The following is a 17,560-nucleotide window of genomic DNA, read 5'->3' on the forward strand; positions in this document are numbered from 1 at the left end:
GTTTGGTAGTGGATTATAAGGACTCCTGCTGTGAGGGTAATTGTTCTCCTCCCTGATGTGCCCCATAAACCCTCATAACAAACATGTGCTGTTAAACCTGCACCAGACATTTGCCATAATAAAAGGCAATTCAGACACTATAAAGTGACAGCAGGCCATGAAGGAAACCCCAAACTTTTTAGATTCACTTAAGTATTGTACTTAATAGTTTTGAGGTCTTGCGCCACTACAATTATCTCATGACTTTAGTAACAAGTTACTTAAACGCACCAGCATAACTGCATTTTCATTCACAAGCAGAACTTTTGTTTGACTGAAATGTGTACTTAGCACACAGTATTGAATGTATTGAAGGCTGATTGAATGACTAAATATGTGCTCAGAGTCCTATTCTTGTTTGCTTTTTCTGAGTCAGATATTTACTGATTTAAATCACAGATGTAGACTGTGTGCACTGCATTTAATAGAGGTAAAGCTCTTGAACAGCTGCTTGTGTTTACGCCACATTTTACATTTGAGACATTTGGCTTCTTTCGTTCATTGAGAAAAAAAATCTCTATATGTTTACATTCCTCAGAGTATGGTATGAAAAAAAAAAAAGTTTTGTTCTGGTATCTGTAGCAAAACTTGGGCATTACTAGTGCTAAAATTCCCCAGCATGTAATATGATCACCTGATCTGACTGTTATCAGCTTATTGAAGACATGTTATCATCACACATCTGTCCTAAACATATGGGCTAGTAGGGGCCTACTGGTTCAGGAGGCTGTTAACACCCATTTATTTCAGCGAGCCAATGTTAATGGAGCCCAGTAGGCAGGGAAGGCCTCCTTTCAGGCATTTGTGCTTTGTGCAAGTTTCTTTCTGCATAAAAAATTTAAAAAAAATAATAGCAGCCATTCCTTTTACTGTCAGTGAGAAATGCCTTATTTTAAGATAGTTTAAGCATTAAAATGTATATTGGTAACATTTCTAGTGAAAAATAATCATCAGAAAATGTATATGTTGTTTAGTTTGTTAATTATTATGGAATTTCTAACATTGCTATGATGGTTAGGGTTAGGGTTATAAATGCTCAATCCAGTCTCATGGCAGTTGATGAAATGCTACTAATACCACACCATGGACACACTGTTAGTTCAGCCTGTTAGCATCTGCTATCACTGCATCTGCTACCACCAATGTTACTGAGAAAAATACATAAACCATCTTGTAAAGCTGTATCTACGGAGCTGTCTGAAAGTTAATCAGGGAACCTCTCTATGAAATTGAACAAAACCAGCTGGTGCATCATGCCTGGAAACAAAGCTGCTAATGTTAGCAAGCCCAAATTACTCAAAACATTCAACGATTCAAAAAAACGTTATAATACCCCTGCATTAGTTATTAACCTGTTACATTCAGTGGGTCTGTCAGGTTTTATCATGTTTTATGTGAGAAGAAATATGAAATCTCAACATTTCTGAATAGAGTTCTGCACCAAACAAGCCAGCGGATCCTCCTGTCTGCCCACTGAACTGACACAGACTATTATAATTAAAAAATGAGGAACAAATGAGAAATAACAATACAATACATTCCTGAGTCTCGACTGATAGAAAAAAAAAACGTGGTGCAGGTGCAAAACGTACTTCCAATTAAAATACATTGGTTTGAAAGTCGTGTCGAGTGTTCACGTGAACGAATCTATAGATTAAATCCTGTGAGTATTTCACAAACTACCATGAGTATGGGTTGAAACTACAGATTAAATGTCATGACTATTTCATTAATTGCAATGACACCTGGTTGACTGTACATAGCAACCATCATAGCAACAATAGAAAGACCTAAAGAGTGTCTGTAATAATTGACAAACTAAACATGAACATTCACTGAACATTCAATTTTCCACTGAGAAAGTAAAGACAGCCATTTTCTTTGTTTACACAGAAAGAGACTTGAGAGTCACGTGACAGCACCGTGGTTTAGCCCCGTTTATTAGCGGTTATCAAATAACAGCAAATCATAGCACCTTGGTAGCTGAGTGTTGAGCTGCGCATGCCACATAATAGCAGCGTCCCTGGTTTGATTCAAGCAACGGACCTTTGCTGCAGGTCATTCATCCCGCTCTCTCTCCCTGTTTCCTGTCGGCCTCGCTGACACCTACTATCAAAATAAAGGCAAAAAGCCCAAAAACAATATTTTAAATAAATAAATAAAAATAGATACTTAGGTTATTTGTCAGATTTAATCTTTATTTAAGTAAATAAAACAGAACAAGACAGTGTCAGATATCAAAAATGTTATGACCCATCCTCTATATTACGCTGAACACTGCTGGGAGCACTTTTAAGCCCAGTTTCTTTCATATAATGGAATAGACTCCCTAACTCGATGAACATTTTTTAAGTTTATTTCTTCCACTCCAAGCTTCGTGAATTTGATCTTAAATGTTTCCTGTTCTCATGAGTGAAACATGACATGCTCCTCTGATTCCTCTATCTGACAAGAGCTCATATAATCCTGAGAGATCTTTGTTTCAGACATCAGGCTATGAGCCTACTCAATTCTTGATTGGCCAATAATGTGTGCCAATATTATCAGATGAGTATGAGGGGAGGGGGCTATGCTGTGTGCCAGACAACAAGAGCATCATTTATGGTTTAAACATTTTATTTTATTCATTTATTTATTTTTTACCACTTGCTCAATCGGGCAAGTAAGTTGCTATATTTACTAGCCTGACATTGTATTTTATTTGCCTTTATTGTTGAACCTGATACCTGATTACAAACCTTCTGCGCCTACTGGGCTCCAATAACATTGGCTCACTGAAATAAATGGGTGTTAACAGCCTCCTGAACGTACTGGTAGGTTAGAGGGCCCCTACTAGCCCATATATTTGGGACAGATGTGTGATGATAATACATATTCAACAGGCGGAGAACAGTCCAATTGAGTGATTTAATTATTAATTATGATTGTTGTTTTTAATTTTCCATGCAAAAACATCTAAACTAAACTAAACTAAACAAGTCACTTGAAGACGTCACACTGAGAACTAGGGACAAGCACTCTTCACTATTCTCTAAGAAATACCAAACAATTAATCAAGCAAATAAACATCAGATTCATTGATAATAAAAAATAATAATAATTAGTTACAGCATATGCTACTACATAAAGCTAGTAATGATGACACCAGATCACAGAAAGTTTAAAAAGCCCATTGGACCACTTCTGAGACCTGCTGAACTGTTTCTCTGGATAAACTGACCTTTTTTGGCCTGATTATATAGTTACCTTTAAACTACATCCTATGACCTTTGGAGAGGAAACCAGGTTATAAACTAAATGAAAAGGGAAGAGAGTAAACATTTAATCGGAGAGTACAAACAAATTGCACTGAAAACAATTGTTGAATAATTGATTAATCTGTCACCGGAAAGTTCATCATCAACTATGTAATGGCAGGATTTGCAGCTTTTTCGCTTTTTTATGCAAATTTAATCTTAATATCTTTCAGTTTTAGGCTGTTGGTCTGACAAAATAAGCAATTTGAGACATCACTTCGGGCTCTGGGAAACAATGATGAGTTTTGACATTTGATACTGAAAATAATAGTTTAGTCAATTAATCATTTAGTCAATAGACACAAATCTACCACCAACTACTTTATCAGTTGCTTTGAATCATGTACAAGGAAAAAAAATTTGGTTCCAGCTTCTTAAATGTGAATATTATCTGTTTTTTTATGATCATGAACTGAATATCTTTGGAATTTGGACTTCTGAGGTTGCATCTTTGGCTTTGGGGAACATGTATTCATATTTTATAAACTAGAAGACTAAGCAATTAATTGGGAAAACTACATACAAATTAATTTATAATGAAAATAATCCTTAGTTGCGGCCCATCTCCAATTTTGGGCATTTATTCATGACTTTCTGGGAGGGGGTGTCCATTTTAAGACCACCCTGACACTGAGCATTCTTAATATTATTTATTGTTTGACTTGTGTGTTGTAAATGTATATTTTCTAATGATGTAAGTCTATTATTACTTTTACTATAGCAACGTTCTTCTTCCACAACTAAAGGTCACCTGAGGTGTCCCAGACAGTCAGAGTAAGAGAGAGAGGAAGAGAGAGGGGGAACTGATTTAACATCACACAACAAACCATCACACATATATGAAATGTGATCGAGACAGTCTGCACCCACCTGCTGCACATACTGAGGAACATCTTCCACTTTCTCAAACGATGATTCATTTGGTGTGAGCATGCAAAACAATGCCCGGATCCCCGTGGACACCGAGCTGAGCTCCACAGCTGCAGCCATGGCGACAACGTGTTACCTGCACAGGTAGACTGGGGAAGTGCCTCTGAACCGTATCCCCCCACCCTTCTTTTGTTTTTCTTCTTCCACGTTAAACACTGTTGTTTTTCTTCTGTAGCAAGTTTAAGTAGGTCAGTTGCAAAATGGAGAGCGTGCCAGCAGATGAGCAAACTTCTCACACACAGGAAACCAAGTCCGTGACAAGTTAAAGCGGCTGCAGGATACTGTTACTGAGACTATTTACCTTCTAATCGTTCACTTAACGGCGGGTGTACCTTTGGTCAGGGTGATACTTTTAGGTGTCGCGTTGGCCTCTTTATATCGCGAGAGTTTCTGCTTTTGGCAGCAGTCCATGTCGCCTGCTGTTCAGGAATGCCGTAGTTATGTGCACAGTGCCGAGTTTCCTTGCAGGCTAAAAGTCGCGTTATCCATCTATTCAGTGTCATAAACTATCTGTCTGTGCTTGTGTTGTAGTGTTCATCTTTAAAACTATTTAAATGCTAAACTTGCTTTAGTTCCAAAAAAGTATAAAGGAGCCCACTAAACATGGCCGGAGCAGGATTATTATAATGAAAAGTTCCCTTATTGGCCCCTTTCCACCCCCCCATAGCTTTATTTTTTCTCATTTTGACCAGAAACTTAAAATAATATATAATGATAATAAGTATTATTATTGTTGTTTTTATAATTATTATTATTATTATTATTATCATTATTATCATGATATTTTATTTCACAACTTTAAGATTATGAAGCCCTCTCCACAAATTCTGGTGGTGGAAATGCATCAAATCAAGTCCTTCATTTATTTGTTTATTTATTTATTTATTTATTTATTTATTTTTAAATGTTGGCATTTTTGCCTTTATTAGACAGTGATTAGTAAAGACGAAGACAGGTCGGAGAGACAAGCAGCTATGCAGTTTATAGTGGTTTATTGTATAGTGTAAACTAACTACCAAGAAAATTATTTATTTATATATGATATATTCATTTACATATATATTTATTTGAAATTATTAAATCTGTAAAAGTTACTGAAATTATTCTATTAGTTTATTGTTTGTCATTTTTAAAAATGATATATAAAATGTAAAATGTCCGTTGGTTACACAGCTGAGTATCTGCTCTTTACTTGGGCGAGGGTTGGGATTCAAGTGGTCATGTGGAGTTTAAAGGTACGTTAGGTCAGGATTAGAGAATGGTGTCACCTGTTAGAGCACTCAGTAGATTTATGATGGCACGCAGCTCGCCGGTACCCGAGTGGTTACAGTGCATACCACATAACCGCAATTCCCCTGGTTTGACTCTGGCTTGAGACCCTTGTTGCATGTCATGACCCTCACGCTTCCCTTCTTTCCTGTCTGCTTATCTACTGACTCAGGAGTCAAATTAAAGCAGGAGCATTTAAATACACATATCAAACAGAGCGTTAACAAATTATTCTCTACTTTTGTAGTTATTTTTTATTCTTTTATTATTTATAATGTTTTCTATATATAGTAGTCTTCATGATAATTGTTTTTTCAGGGTGATTTATGAGAAAATTATGAGAAAATTAATCATTTCATGACATTTTTACAGGCATTTTCATTAGTTGCAGTCATTATTATATCTAATATGGTCTTGTATTTTTCTTAATGTTTTTTAAAAAATATTTTTGTCCTTTACATAGAGGCATGTCAATCATCACATCACAACCATCCGAGTGATTCATGTGTTTGTGTGTGTATATTCTTTGTTCTGCTTTTTGATGCCTATTTGTGATGCCTGATCGGAAATCTCTGTCAAACTTTTAAATTGACTGGGAACCATCAGTGCAGTGTGTTTGACTTTTGCCTTCAAGGGGTAAAGTAGCAAAACCATATTTGGTGTGTGCTGTGACTTAGAGTCATATTTGAGTAAGTTTATAGTCAGTGGTAACTGAGCTGATATTGTTGATACTCTGCCCAGTGTCGATTATTAAGGCTCAGTGGAAGAGGTGGGTGTCCTCCATACTTGTGAATAATTTGCTCTGAATTACAGCTGCAGTGTAAAATAAAACTGGATCACATTCATCCTGTGGGTTGCTTTTGGGGGGAAAAGAAAAAAATCAGAAAACCTCACATGCCGTGTGAGTTGCCTCTTCAACAAATTAGAATGCACAATCACAATGTGGTGAAAGATGAGATCAAGTCATGAAATTATTTTCAACTGGATTTTGTAACAGAATCCGATCCTTTGCGGGTTCTCTCTCAGAGTCTTGGCAGGAGTCCCGACCCTGCCCCGAGGCAAAGGTGAATTTAGCATGCACCCCCATCACAGCTTTCTTCACTCCTTGCAATGTTTAATTCATTTCAGCTTCACTTCACTGAGCACACATGCATACATCACCCTGCATTGATATGGATGGAAAGAAATTCATAAGAAATCTCTTATTTTACCACTGGTTAAATTTTATTCGATTTGCAACTGTCCCTGAAAAAGATTTAATAAAAACTTATTTCAGGTTTCAGATTTTTACAAAATGTCATCTCCAGGCAGAAAAGTGTTGACTTACGAATTGTCAGTGTTTATTATAGTGTATTACTGTTAAGGTAAGAAAATACGGAGGATTATTTACAGATCATTTATATTAGCTAGGCAAATTTGAGTTGCTGGCACTTGATTTGATCAATAACTCAATTACATCGTAATGTACATTTTATACAGTAGGGGTGCAGACTGTATGTTCAACAGTGCAAATCAAAGCCTGCTTCTCTCAAGGCACACAACATGGAATGTTTACAACACTTATGAGTTCCAAAATTTACTGCGATATTCAGTGAATTTCTGAAGCCAAAACATCACATTTCAATATTCATAATATTCTTTTTTGGCTTTTATCAAGGACATTTTTTAACCAATGGCACTTTGAAATATGTCAACATCTTCCTTTATGTGCTCAGTTCTTTAACATTTACATTTTGCCTGCATGATGACTGCATTCTCTAACACACGTCATTCCTCTGTACATTGGTACACTTATTTAGCATCGTTGTATGACGATGGCAAATCAGCAAACAGCAGTCCTTCTAAGGACGGTCCTGAGGCAGAGGCAGGGCCTATACTCTGAGGGCGGGGGCGGGGGTGGGGGGGGCGGGGATGGTTGTGTGTGCATCATAAGTGAGCATGCTCGGAGCTCTGGTCGCTGTCATGACTGTCCTCATTGGCTAAGGAGTCCGTCGAGTGGTGGAGCGCCGCGATGCCAGAGAACTCTGATGGCAGCAACGTCCCCTTTTTCACATTGACCAGTTCTTTCTCTCGAGCTGCTGCCCCCTGCTGGCCGCCTTTCACTCTTTTCCACTTCATCCTCCTGTTCTGGAACCACACCTTCACCTATGGGGTGACGAAGACAGAAAATGTCAAATCCATTGCTCATAAGGAGGAAGCAAATAGTCACAAAAACAATCAAAAAGCAATTAGGATACCTTACTGCTTGACAGCTACTTTCTCTAAAAGTTTGGCTGCTATTTCTACAGCAGTAATTACTTGTGGATGGACTGTTCCATCTGCCACTTGGCGTCTACCTAATTTTCCCTGACTCAACAACCTCGGCCGTATTTACGTCTCTCAGATTGATGATTAAGCTGTTGCTTAAAACGGTTTACACGTCAACTAGCAGAAGCTTCCTGAGTGTCGACACATGAGGGGAGGGGGTAGGGGGGGGGGGTAGGGGGGAGGCCAGGCTTGCTCCTGTCACGCTGGATGGGGTGGGTTTATTTTTGGGGAGTGTCATGCTGAGGGGACCGAGCGGTCACATGGTCAGGAAGTTAGTTGACAGCACAAACGTTTGTCTTAAACGTCAGGGGCATACGCCGTGCTGAGTATCACCTCAGATTCTTTACAAGCCGTGGGGCCTTTTTCTGAGAGCAGGAGAGGGGAGGGAACTCTAGCAAAGGATCACTTATTTATGCCAGGCTTTTAATGTCAAACCAAACATATGATCCTCAAGGCTTACGTGCACACACACAGTCACACACTCAAACAGCCACACTATACTCTGTCAAAAATGCTCACAGTTTGCTTAAAACAGCTTTTGACCTCAAAGCCCATTTTTAGCATTGATATGCTAGTAGGATGGCTGACACATTGGCTCATTTAACATGCATGCAACACTAATGTGCAGTTCAACACCTTCTCTTTTACGGGACAAACTATAACTCTGATAATGAAATATATGTCTAAATGAACCGAGTAGGCATTGACTTGGTGATTTTGAGGTTGAATTGCTGAAACTTGGCGAGTTGAAAAGTTTTAATAAACATTTTGGTTAATCTACTTAAAACCACTTTTTCAATAGCATTAGAATTTCTATATTTTAGTGCACTCCATGAAATATGGTCATTGAGATGTAACATAGACGTCTATGTAAGAAACCCCAACGAAACTTGGCCCAATTTTAATCCAGATATGTGAAAATGAATGGTTACAGCGATTTGTTCATCCAAAAACTCAAATACAGTCAATTTATTTCCTTCTTCGTTCTGCTAAAAACTCAATGAAAGACACAGGACCTCCAAACCTACAAGAACTTTGGGCCTGTAGCTTCTCTCCCTCTCTGCCATCTTTGAAAATATTCCAGTTTTCACGGCCGACAAAGACATAAAACATCCATCAAATTTCTCCAAACAGCTCATGCAGCATAAATCAAATGCTGTGGCCAACTGATTGTATTGCCAATATTTACCTCACTATCTCCTGCTGTATATTTTCCCTGACAAAACTGAGGTCACACACAACTTATGTTGCATGAGCTGAAGAAATTTCATGCACATTTTATGCTGCTTCAAGCTTCAAAAAGATTAATTGCAACAGTCTGGGAGAAAGCTGAAGTGGAATTTTTGTGGCAAACTCTGTGCTTGGTGGCCTGTGGAGTTAAATGAAGTTTTGCCTGGCGTGCTGCTATTTAGAACTTCCCTTCAAAGTTTTCTGCACCTTTGTAATATGAGGTAAAAGCAGAAAGTTACTGAGATCAATTTATGATACATTTGTCACTTGTGCCACAGTTTCCAGTTGCTTCCAGACAGATTCCCCTAGATGGGCACTTTTATCTGAGGCCCGTAACCCAAGTACCATGGGTACATATTCTGTGCCTTTTTAGCATGGGTGGCACATGTGGGGATTGAACCCCAAACTGTCACACCATTACTGCTCCTCTCAGCTAACTGATATCAAATGTTTATGTGATGCTGCTGATGGAGACCTTTTTAATTGGCTCACATTTTAAAATATGTGATGCCAAGAAAATCAGTAACTAATAATATTAAAGTCTCCCTCCAATCAAAAATGCTGTTTTCCTTATTGTTACTGCAGTTGATGTTGGATGTTTGAACTTCACTGTGCAGTTTGACACTAGAAAGCGGTTCTCATTTTCATTTGCTAAAGGGGGAAAGTTTCTGTGTGCTCACCTTAAATCTGAGCTCAAGGTGTATACGATTATTAGCACGATTTGTGACATGTGGAGCCAATCGTGCCAATCAAAATGTGACGCAGAAACATGAAAGGTCCAGTGCACAAACATTGAAAACAGAGGACTTTTCAGTGAAGAAGGAGACATCTTGTGTCCAGTAGTTCAAACTTTCAGATTAGAAATATTTGAATGACCCCTTATATATCTACATTGGGAGCGGGTCCTCTTCCACAGAGCCCGCCATGTTGCGCCGCCATGTTTCTACAGTAGCCCAGAATGGACAAACCAAACACTGGCTCTAGAGAGGGCCTTTCACATTGTTTGTGAGTTTCATGGCTACTATAGGTTCTCCTACATGCTTGGAAGTTCATAACTACAGTAGATGCCACTAAATCCTACACACTGGTGATTTAACCCATTTATTGTACTTTTTTTTGTAGAAACCATATTAGACGCAAATTATTAGTATTTTAAATATCTTGAATCATGAGGCCAAATGATCTTTAATGCTAGCTGTGCTTCATGTAGGTGTCCCCCATAAATTGTGGCAGTGAACCAGCATTCAGGGCCCTGATGGTTTTAGTTCCACCTGATTTTTGGCAAATCAAATTGTCCACAACAAGTACGGTAGGCCCATTAGCAAATGTGTGCTTTTTGTTTTACATTTACTTGTCTTGTGCAATTATTAATACGTTGTAATGTAGCGTGAGAATCATACAACTTTTCATACTCGTGAACCCGTGCTACACAAGGACACACATCTCTGGGATTTCTAGAGTTCATGATTTGCATCTGAGACATCACTGGAAACTCTCCTCATTTCTCACTCTCAGTCTGTTCTTTACATTCAATCTCACACTGCAAAATATCACTGGCAAGGCGTCAACTAGGTGTGACTTACAGCTTCCAAACGGGTGTCAGAGAACAACAGGCTGTTCGCTGTTTCCTTCCCCCAACCATTTGTCTCCTGTTATTTATTTCATGTGTCTGAATTTTACAGCAGCCAGCCCACGCTCAGAGACCAATTTGTGCATGCTGGGGTAGTGGGAGAGAGGAAGTGACTTGCTAGACAGCACTTCCTTCAGCCCGTCTCCCTGCTTTGACTGTGGCCTGCCTGAAAGAATAGACAGGAACATCTGGAATATGATAGTCCCGTCACACAACCACATCTGGAGCACAATAGCCCTTGCTCCGAAGTTTCAAAAACACGGTAGCAAGCTGAAAAGACTCTTCGTTGTCCTGAGGCCGCCTATATTTTCACAACATGGCATTAATGTGCTAATAGGGGTTCAATAATGTCTGAGCCCAGGGGGAAACAAACAGCAGTGGGTAGGAACATACTTGTCTTTCGGTGAGGTCGAGGTTGACAGCGATCTCGTAGCGCCTTAGTCTGGTTAGGTAGTTGTGGTGAGCGAACTCAGCCTCCAACTCTCGGATCTGCTCTTTAGTGAACGCCGTCCTCTCCTTCCTGGGCTTGCTGTTCACGTCTGACTTGTAATTCCCGTCTTGGGACTCTGAAACAAAACACAACAAAGGTTTCTGTTCCACTCTGGGCAGATTTATATTTAAGAAAAATAAAAAATTAAGTGAATTTTAAGTGGCAGGTGCCAAATCGTGCAAGGGGAGAAAAGAAGGAAGGTAAGAGAAACAATGGGAGCTGCCAATCACTCTTTATTGTTCAGTCGTTGTTTATGAACACTTTAAGTGGCTGGAAGTACTCATGGGCGGCTGCACATGTGTGTCAGACTGTTACAATAGGCTGGCTCTGATTCTGCCAACATGGGTTTAATTTGTTTTACTTTTGAAAGAATCTGCTTCCACAATCTAATTTATATTTATTTATATTATCTTATATATATTTTCTCTTTCTTTTGTACTTCAAAGCTTAAATGCATCTCCTCATTTGGTGGCATAATCTGCCAAAAATGTATTGTATCTTTGGTTCAACATGTTTTAGCAGATAAATCACAGATTAACATTTCAAAATTGGAAAATTGTAGTAAAAGGTTACCTGATAATATCATGGAAAACATGCGGTGGAAAAGTAGTTTTCCAACTAATAAATGCAAGCATTTTGAAACAGATTAATGTGGAATATGCAGTACATATGTGAAAAGTAGAAAATAAAAATATCCAGATTGTGTTATCTCTACTTCAACCCAGAAAATACTTTTTGTTTTGGTATCTCCACAAAACTTTCCGAAGCAAGTATGGTATGGTTAATTTGCCCTCCAAAACTTTCCTATTGTGTGCAGACTTTGTGGTTTCTCTGTTGGACATGCTTCAGTTGCACATTGCACTTGAAGTCAGCAGTGATTGCATGCTAATTCATCTGTGGTCCTGTTTTGTAGTGTGTGTTAATCCAGCAGGCCTGCGTCAAGCCACACTGTAAATAGTCCTACAGCTCAGAGCCAAATTCACAAATGGTGCAAAGCCTGAAGCCACGTCAGAGGAGAAACTGTCTCTTCACCTACAGTAAGAGTGGCCTCCTCAGGGACCCCTGTCCGTTCTGCTTTTTCTGTCAGAAAGAGGATCTTCCTTCTAATTAAGTGTTTTGTTTTTTTTCAGAACTAAATAACTCCCTTGGGAGGTTGAAGAGAAGATGAGGGGTAAACTGAAACTGCTCTACAAAAGTTATATTTGTATGGCACTTGTACAGTTTTAGAGCCAAGGACAAACAACACAGATATATAAACTGCAAGAAGTCCTGCATGAGTTTTTATGAAATGAAACAGATCATTGCTTGACCCGCAGCCTGTGTCCGGTTCCCCCTTGACCTTGCCTTTCCCTCCCTGTAATTTCAAACCGAGCGACTCCAAACAGTGTGTGGCTGATTGAAGCGGGCCTTCAGACGCATTTATCCGCTTTCTCTCTCTGGTAAACACAGACATTGTGTAAAGAGAAATAAAAGAATAACACAGCCAGCTGCTTCAGACCAGCAGGCCTGGAGTTAAAACGAGCGTCAGGCTTTTATGACACAGCCACTACACCACAGCAATTAGGTCCCCGCTGTAACTTTCATCTCTCCACAAAAAAGGAGGAATAATATGAGAAAAATACACGCACCCAGACAGGGTTCCCAAGTGAAATGAGCTCAGGTCAGGAGGGACCCTCTTGAAAAATAATGTCTTCTTCTTTTGAAAAGCTGGAATGTTGATTTGCTGTTTTTTTTTCTTCTTCTAAGAACGTGTGTTCGTTGTTTTCCTTCAGTGAAAGTTGTGACTTTTTTATTTTCCTTTGGTGAAATAATGTCACAGCGGCACACACAAGAATGAAGTCAAACGCACAAACACATCCGCAAAGTTTTTTCTAAAGCTTCTTCAAGGAAAAAGCATCTGCCAGCAAGAGGCACCTCGCTCCTCCTTTTTACAACACTGCCTCAGCAAAATAAGACTTCATGCACCTTTTATTGTTCCACACAGAAAATCTAGTAACTTTTTAAAGAACGACCACTCCCTTAACAGCGCTAGTCTTTTCAAATATAACCCAGACACTCAGCAAAGTGCACAAAAACTGGCAAAAAGCGCTCCAGCTTGCCCACAAAAACGAACAGGTTCCTCAGAAACTAGACACCCGAAATACCGAGGAGCTGGCTCATCTCATTAGCCGACCCTGCGGCCTTCCTTGAGGAAACAATCACAACCGAGTATTAGACACAGAAAGTCGAGATGCTTCATATGTGAGAGAAAGAGGGAAACCTAGCATGGAAATGAGCTCTCAGGTTTTGTTTTTGTTTCTGTATCTAAATTCAGGTTTCGGTCACATTTCTGGTCCAGATGGTGAAACCTAATCGGGCGTCTATCTCATGCAACTAGCAGCGGTGTGATATTTAGACAGCTGATTGAGTCAGCAACCTAGTTAGCCCCAATAATCAGTGTGATTGGTGTTAGCATGAAGAGAATGCACGGCACATGTAATGAGTATGCAGTGACTATTGTTACAGGGGATGTGGGATTTGGACGCTGGGGCTCAGTTTCTAAATGATTTGACAAAGGAGGAAAGGAAATAGGAGGTGGTTTGTTGAGTTTGTGGATTAAATACACGATTGCAATGTGTTGCATGTGGATAACAAGACATTTAACACAAACTGAACTGTAAAACTGCAAATTAAGCCATCCAGGCTCTTTAAAAGCTTGGTCATGTTACATCAATTTGGCATATCCCATAAAACTATGACGTGAAGTTCCTGCTAAATCGGTGTGTAATGTAAATTGTAACTGCTGTTTCCAGTAACTGGTATCATAGCCTAAATTATTACAAATACATGTTTCAAGTGGTGTTTCTCTGTCTATTAATTACACTCAGTCGTATTATATTTTGCCAACTTGAGTTCTGTAAGGTGGCTGCGAACAGGACACCTGTCAGAGGGAATAGACGCACTCTGAGGTGACCATCAGCATCCTGAGCGAAAACTAATCACACGCGTGTTGGTGATACTCTGTGCATACGAAGAGGCCTTTAAAAGGCTGCAGGATCGGCGCTGAGGGCCCACAATCCTGAAATGGACACAGAGAACGGCGAGCACACTTTCCCTGGAAAACTTAGAACTCTCACTAATATCACGTTGCCTGCGAGAACTCCCGCGACCCGACCCCGGCAGTTTGTCATGCCGTGATTGATTATTGTGGTGACTGCAGGTTGGAAATGTTCTGCAAGTCATCAGGGAGGTGTTACCTATTTGAGTACAGTACTAAAAGAGGGATTTGTGTATAAATGCACAGAGGAAGATGTTTCCATAAATCTCAATTTCTGTCTCATTTTTTATCTATTATTGATAATCCACTGCTTATATAACTCAGGGGCTGTGTATGAATTTAGGAAAAAAATATTAAGCTTTAAATACAGCAGGTTAATTCACATTTTCTTATCTTATCTATACAAAATGGTCAGTAATTGTAAAGGTCAGGACTCCTGCAGCTGCTTTAAGGTGCTGTGTCACAAAATCACACATTTTCCAACAACAAAAAAAGAGGCTTTAAAGGTCCCAGTGTTCTCATACATTACTGTACAGAACAAACAGTATGTCTGTTAATTGTGTGTAAATGAATGTAAATCTTTGATGAATATGTCTGGTATTTTAAGTACTTTATAGCAATTTGTAGTAATTACATTTTTATTTGGGATTTAAAATATTTTTTAAAGAGCAATAAAATATTATACTTATCTGTAGAGTTTTTATGTTAAATAAAATAAAATAAATGAATAATGCACTCTTTGAAATTTACATCTGCAATCAGTGTATTTGAACTGATCACAACATCACATATGACTGAATACGTCCATTTCATTCATTTTATTTCATCAAAGTTGACTATAATTTATTTTGACTACAATATTGACACAAATCCTCCAATTGCAGCTCACAGCCTAAAAAGCCTCATCGTCTGTCGGGGTGTTTAGTGTGGCGTGCGGCGCCGGTGTAGTCATTTACAGTCCATGACATTAATTCTTTACTGTGTGCCTCATTTTTCTGCCCTCGGAAGAGCAACAAACCAGATGTGATTTTTAACCAAAACATGCTAGCAGTCAGATGTGCCCACAGAGTTATGATGTGGCCTTTGCTCCACGCTTCAGTCTGCCTATTGCAACAGCCTCGCTGCTCGTCAGCCGACACCTACAAAGTGCTTTCCCGACAGTTTTTTATTTTTCTATCAGAGCTACAAAAATAAAAAATGCAGTTATGTGCTGCTGAAATATTTAAAATGACAAATACAGATGCTTTTGTTATTCTTGAGCTCTGCTTGGAATTTCTAATAATACTGATATTTCTGTGATGATGTTTATCTAACAAAAATAAATTGACATGCTGGCAATCTTTCCAAAGACTTTTACATTAAGTCTTTAGTTATACAATGTGTCAAAGCAGCTTATTTATTCATAATATTTGAAGAAAATCTGAGGAGTGAAATATCTGCTATTGGGTTGTTTCTCTCTTTTAAAAAGTAAAGAAAGTCTGATTTTTTCACTTATCTTACCTGAACTGTCACTTTTCCTCTTGCTGTTCCTCTTCTCAGCCTCAGCAGGTGACAGAGTCTGTCTGCCAAAGTCTGCAGGCACACAGGAGGCCCCTGTAGGGGTGCTGCCGCTGACCAGACTGGGGGTGCTGGCGCACATACTGGGCCCACCAGGGTGGCCCAAATCTGGGGGTGTGGGCCCACTGTCATGAACTGAGTGGGAGTGCGGGTGGCAAAGGTTGTGGCGCGTGCTGCCAGGTGATGGCATCTGTGGGATATGCCAAGCTGCATGGTGCTGAGGAGGGTGGTGATGCTGCTGGGAGGGCAGGTGGCCGCGGTGGGGGTGGTGGTGGTGCTGCCCGGAGAACACACCATCATCGGACGGGTAGCTGGAGATGATACAGGGCGAGGGTGAGGAGGTAGAGGAGGAGGAGGATGAAGAGGCCAGGTCAGGGTAGGAGACGTGGTCCGAGCGTCCGTGCAGAGTCAGGGGAGACTGGGTGAAGGCGGGATGCAGGGCCTGTGCCGGGGCGTGAGGGCTCCGCAGGCAGCCGAACAGTGTGTGATCCATTTCGTGCAAACACACACGGCCCTCCAGGAAAGGTGAGAAGGGCAAGTAAAGAGGGTAAAGTTACTAAATCAACCAAAAACAAAAAAGATCACAAGCACATATCCAAGATGCTTCTCTCTTTTTCCCGTCACTATCCCAAAACTTTTTCCTTCAGTTAAAAAAACTCAAATAGTCAGAGAAAAGTAACATGTGTTTTGAAATTGGTGTCCTGTGGTAATCCGGAGCATGCGGCCAGTTGCCAGGCTGTACAGGATAAACAGTTAGCCCAGGATATGCTGCAGCAGAGCCTCTCAGATGTCAGGAGGAAAAGGGGACTGGAGCTCGAGGCTGGGAGCAGAAGGAGGTTCCTAGGAACTGCAGAACGAGGGGAGCCGGCGGAGGGGATGTTATAAATAGGGTGTAACGTGAGAGGGAGGCTGGGTCACAGACTGCATACGCGCCACTGACCACATACATATGATCACCCTCCAAAAAGCACAGCACAATAAATCTGTACTATTAAAATGGCTGAGCCTCAGGAAAGAAGGCAATTTATTTTGGACCTGACCTCCGGTGGCCATCTTTTTTTCCTTCGAGAAAAAACAGCCTTAATGGTTCATGGGTGGGGCCGTTTGGAGGGTGGGGGGAGGCGGAGGAGAGGAGTGTGGAGAGATAGGGGGAGAGGAGTCAGGGGTTAACTCAGCGTGTCACCCTGTCTTTGTCAGTTTTGACCCCTTTAAATACTGTTAGTCTTGTGGAAGTGAGCAGGGATGCTTGTTGCTTCCAGTTGAGCGCTGATCGTTTCTTTAGCTTGTGGTGTCACAGATATATACCAAGATGTTAAGAGCTACTTACTCCTCAGGCTTTAAAAAGAATTACAACATTTTTATTCCCAAATAATAAATTAAAATAATTTTTTAAAAAATATTGCCATGCAACAGGATCCAGTGTTAAATAAGGGTTAACATTTTAAACATTTTGTCATAAAGTGGGTTACCTACTACCCTTTAAAAACAACCACAGTTAATTTAGTGCAACCAGCCATTTTTTGAGGGTGTTAATCTCATTTTGTAATGAAACACATCATCAAACCGATGAACACATGAATACTGATAGATGTTTGACCTTTGATCTGTGGTTATGAAGTTAAAATTACAGCTTCTTTTTTTTCAAAACTGTGTCCCAAATGACAAATTTGCTTTACTTTAAAACCTTAAAATTACAATTATTTATTGTAGAAAATAACACACTAAACTATTTTAGATTCAACACAATAAAAGAAAAAAAACAAAACAAACCTTTG

At 39.8% G+C, this 17,560-nt stretch overlaps 2 protein-coding genes across 2 annotated transcripts in view; both read right to left on the reverse strand.

The window, feature by feature from the left end:
• Window positions 1-4,585, reverse strand: part of agmo (alkylglycerol monooxygenase) — a 55,830-nt gene extending 51,245 nt beyond the window's left edge. The window contains exon 1 of the mRNA XM_062422307.1: window positions 4,206-4,585. Within this exon, the coding sequence (XP_062278291.1) occupies window positions 4,206-4,325 (120 nt within the window). The 5' untranslated portion in view covers window positions 4,326-4,585. The remainder of the gene's footprint in view (window positions 1-4,205) is intronic.
• A 2,873-nt stretch (window positions 4,586-7,458) lies between these two features.
• meox2a (mesenchyme homeobox 2a) lies at window positions 7,459-16,620 on the reverse strand. Its single transcript, XM_062422739.1, has 3 exons — window positions 15,729-16,620; window positions 11,095-11,267; window positions 7,459-7,679 (listed from the first exon to the last, which is right to left on the reverse strand). Exons 1-3 carry the CDS (start codon window positions 16,276-16,278, stop codon window positions 7,461-7,463), a joined length of 942 nt encoding a protein of 313 aa, XP_062278723.1. The 5' UTR covers window positions 16,279-16,620; the 3' UTR covers window positions 7,459-7,460.
• Between the last annotated feature and the right edge of the window lie 940 nt (window positions 16,621-17,560).

The sequence above is a fragment of the Scomber scombrus genome, chromosome 7 (assembly GCF_963691925.1).
Source record: "Scomber scombrus chromosome 7, fScoSco1.1, whole genome shotgun sequence".
NCBI classification, from domain to species: Eukaryota; Metazoa; Chordata; class Actinopteri; order Scombriformes; family Scombridae; genus Scomber; species Scomber scombrus.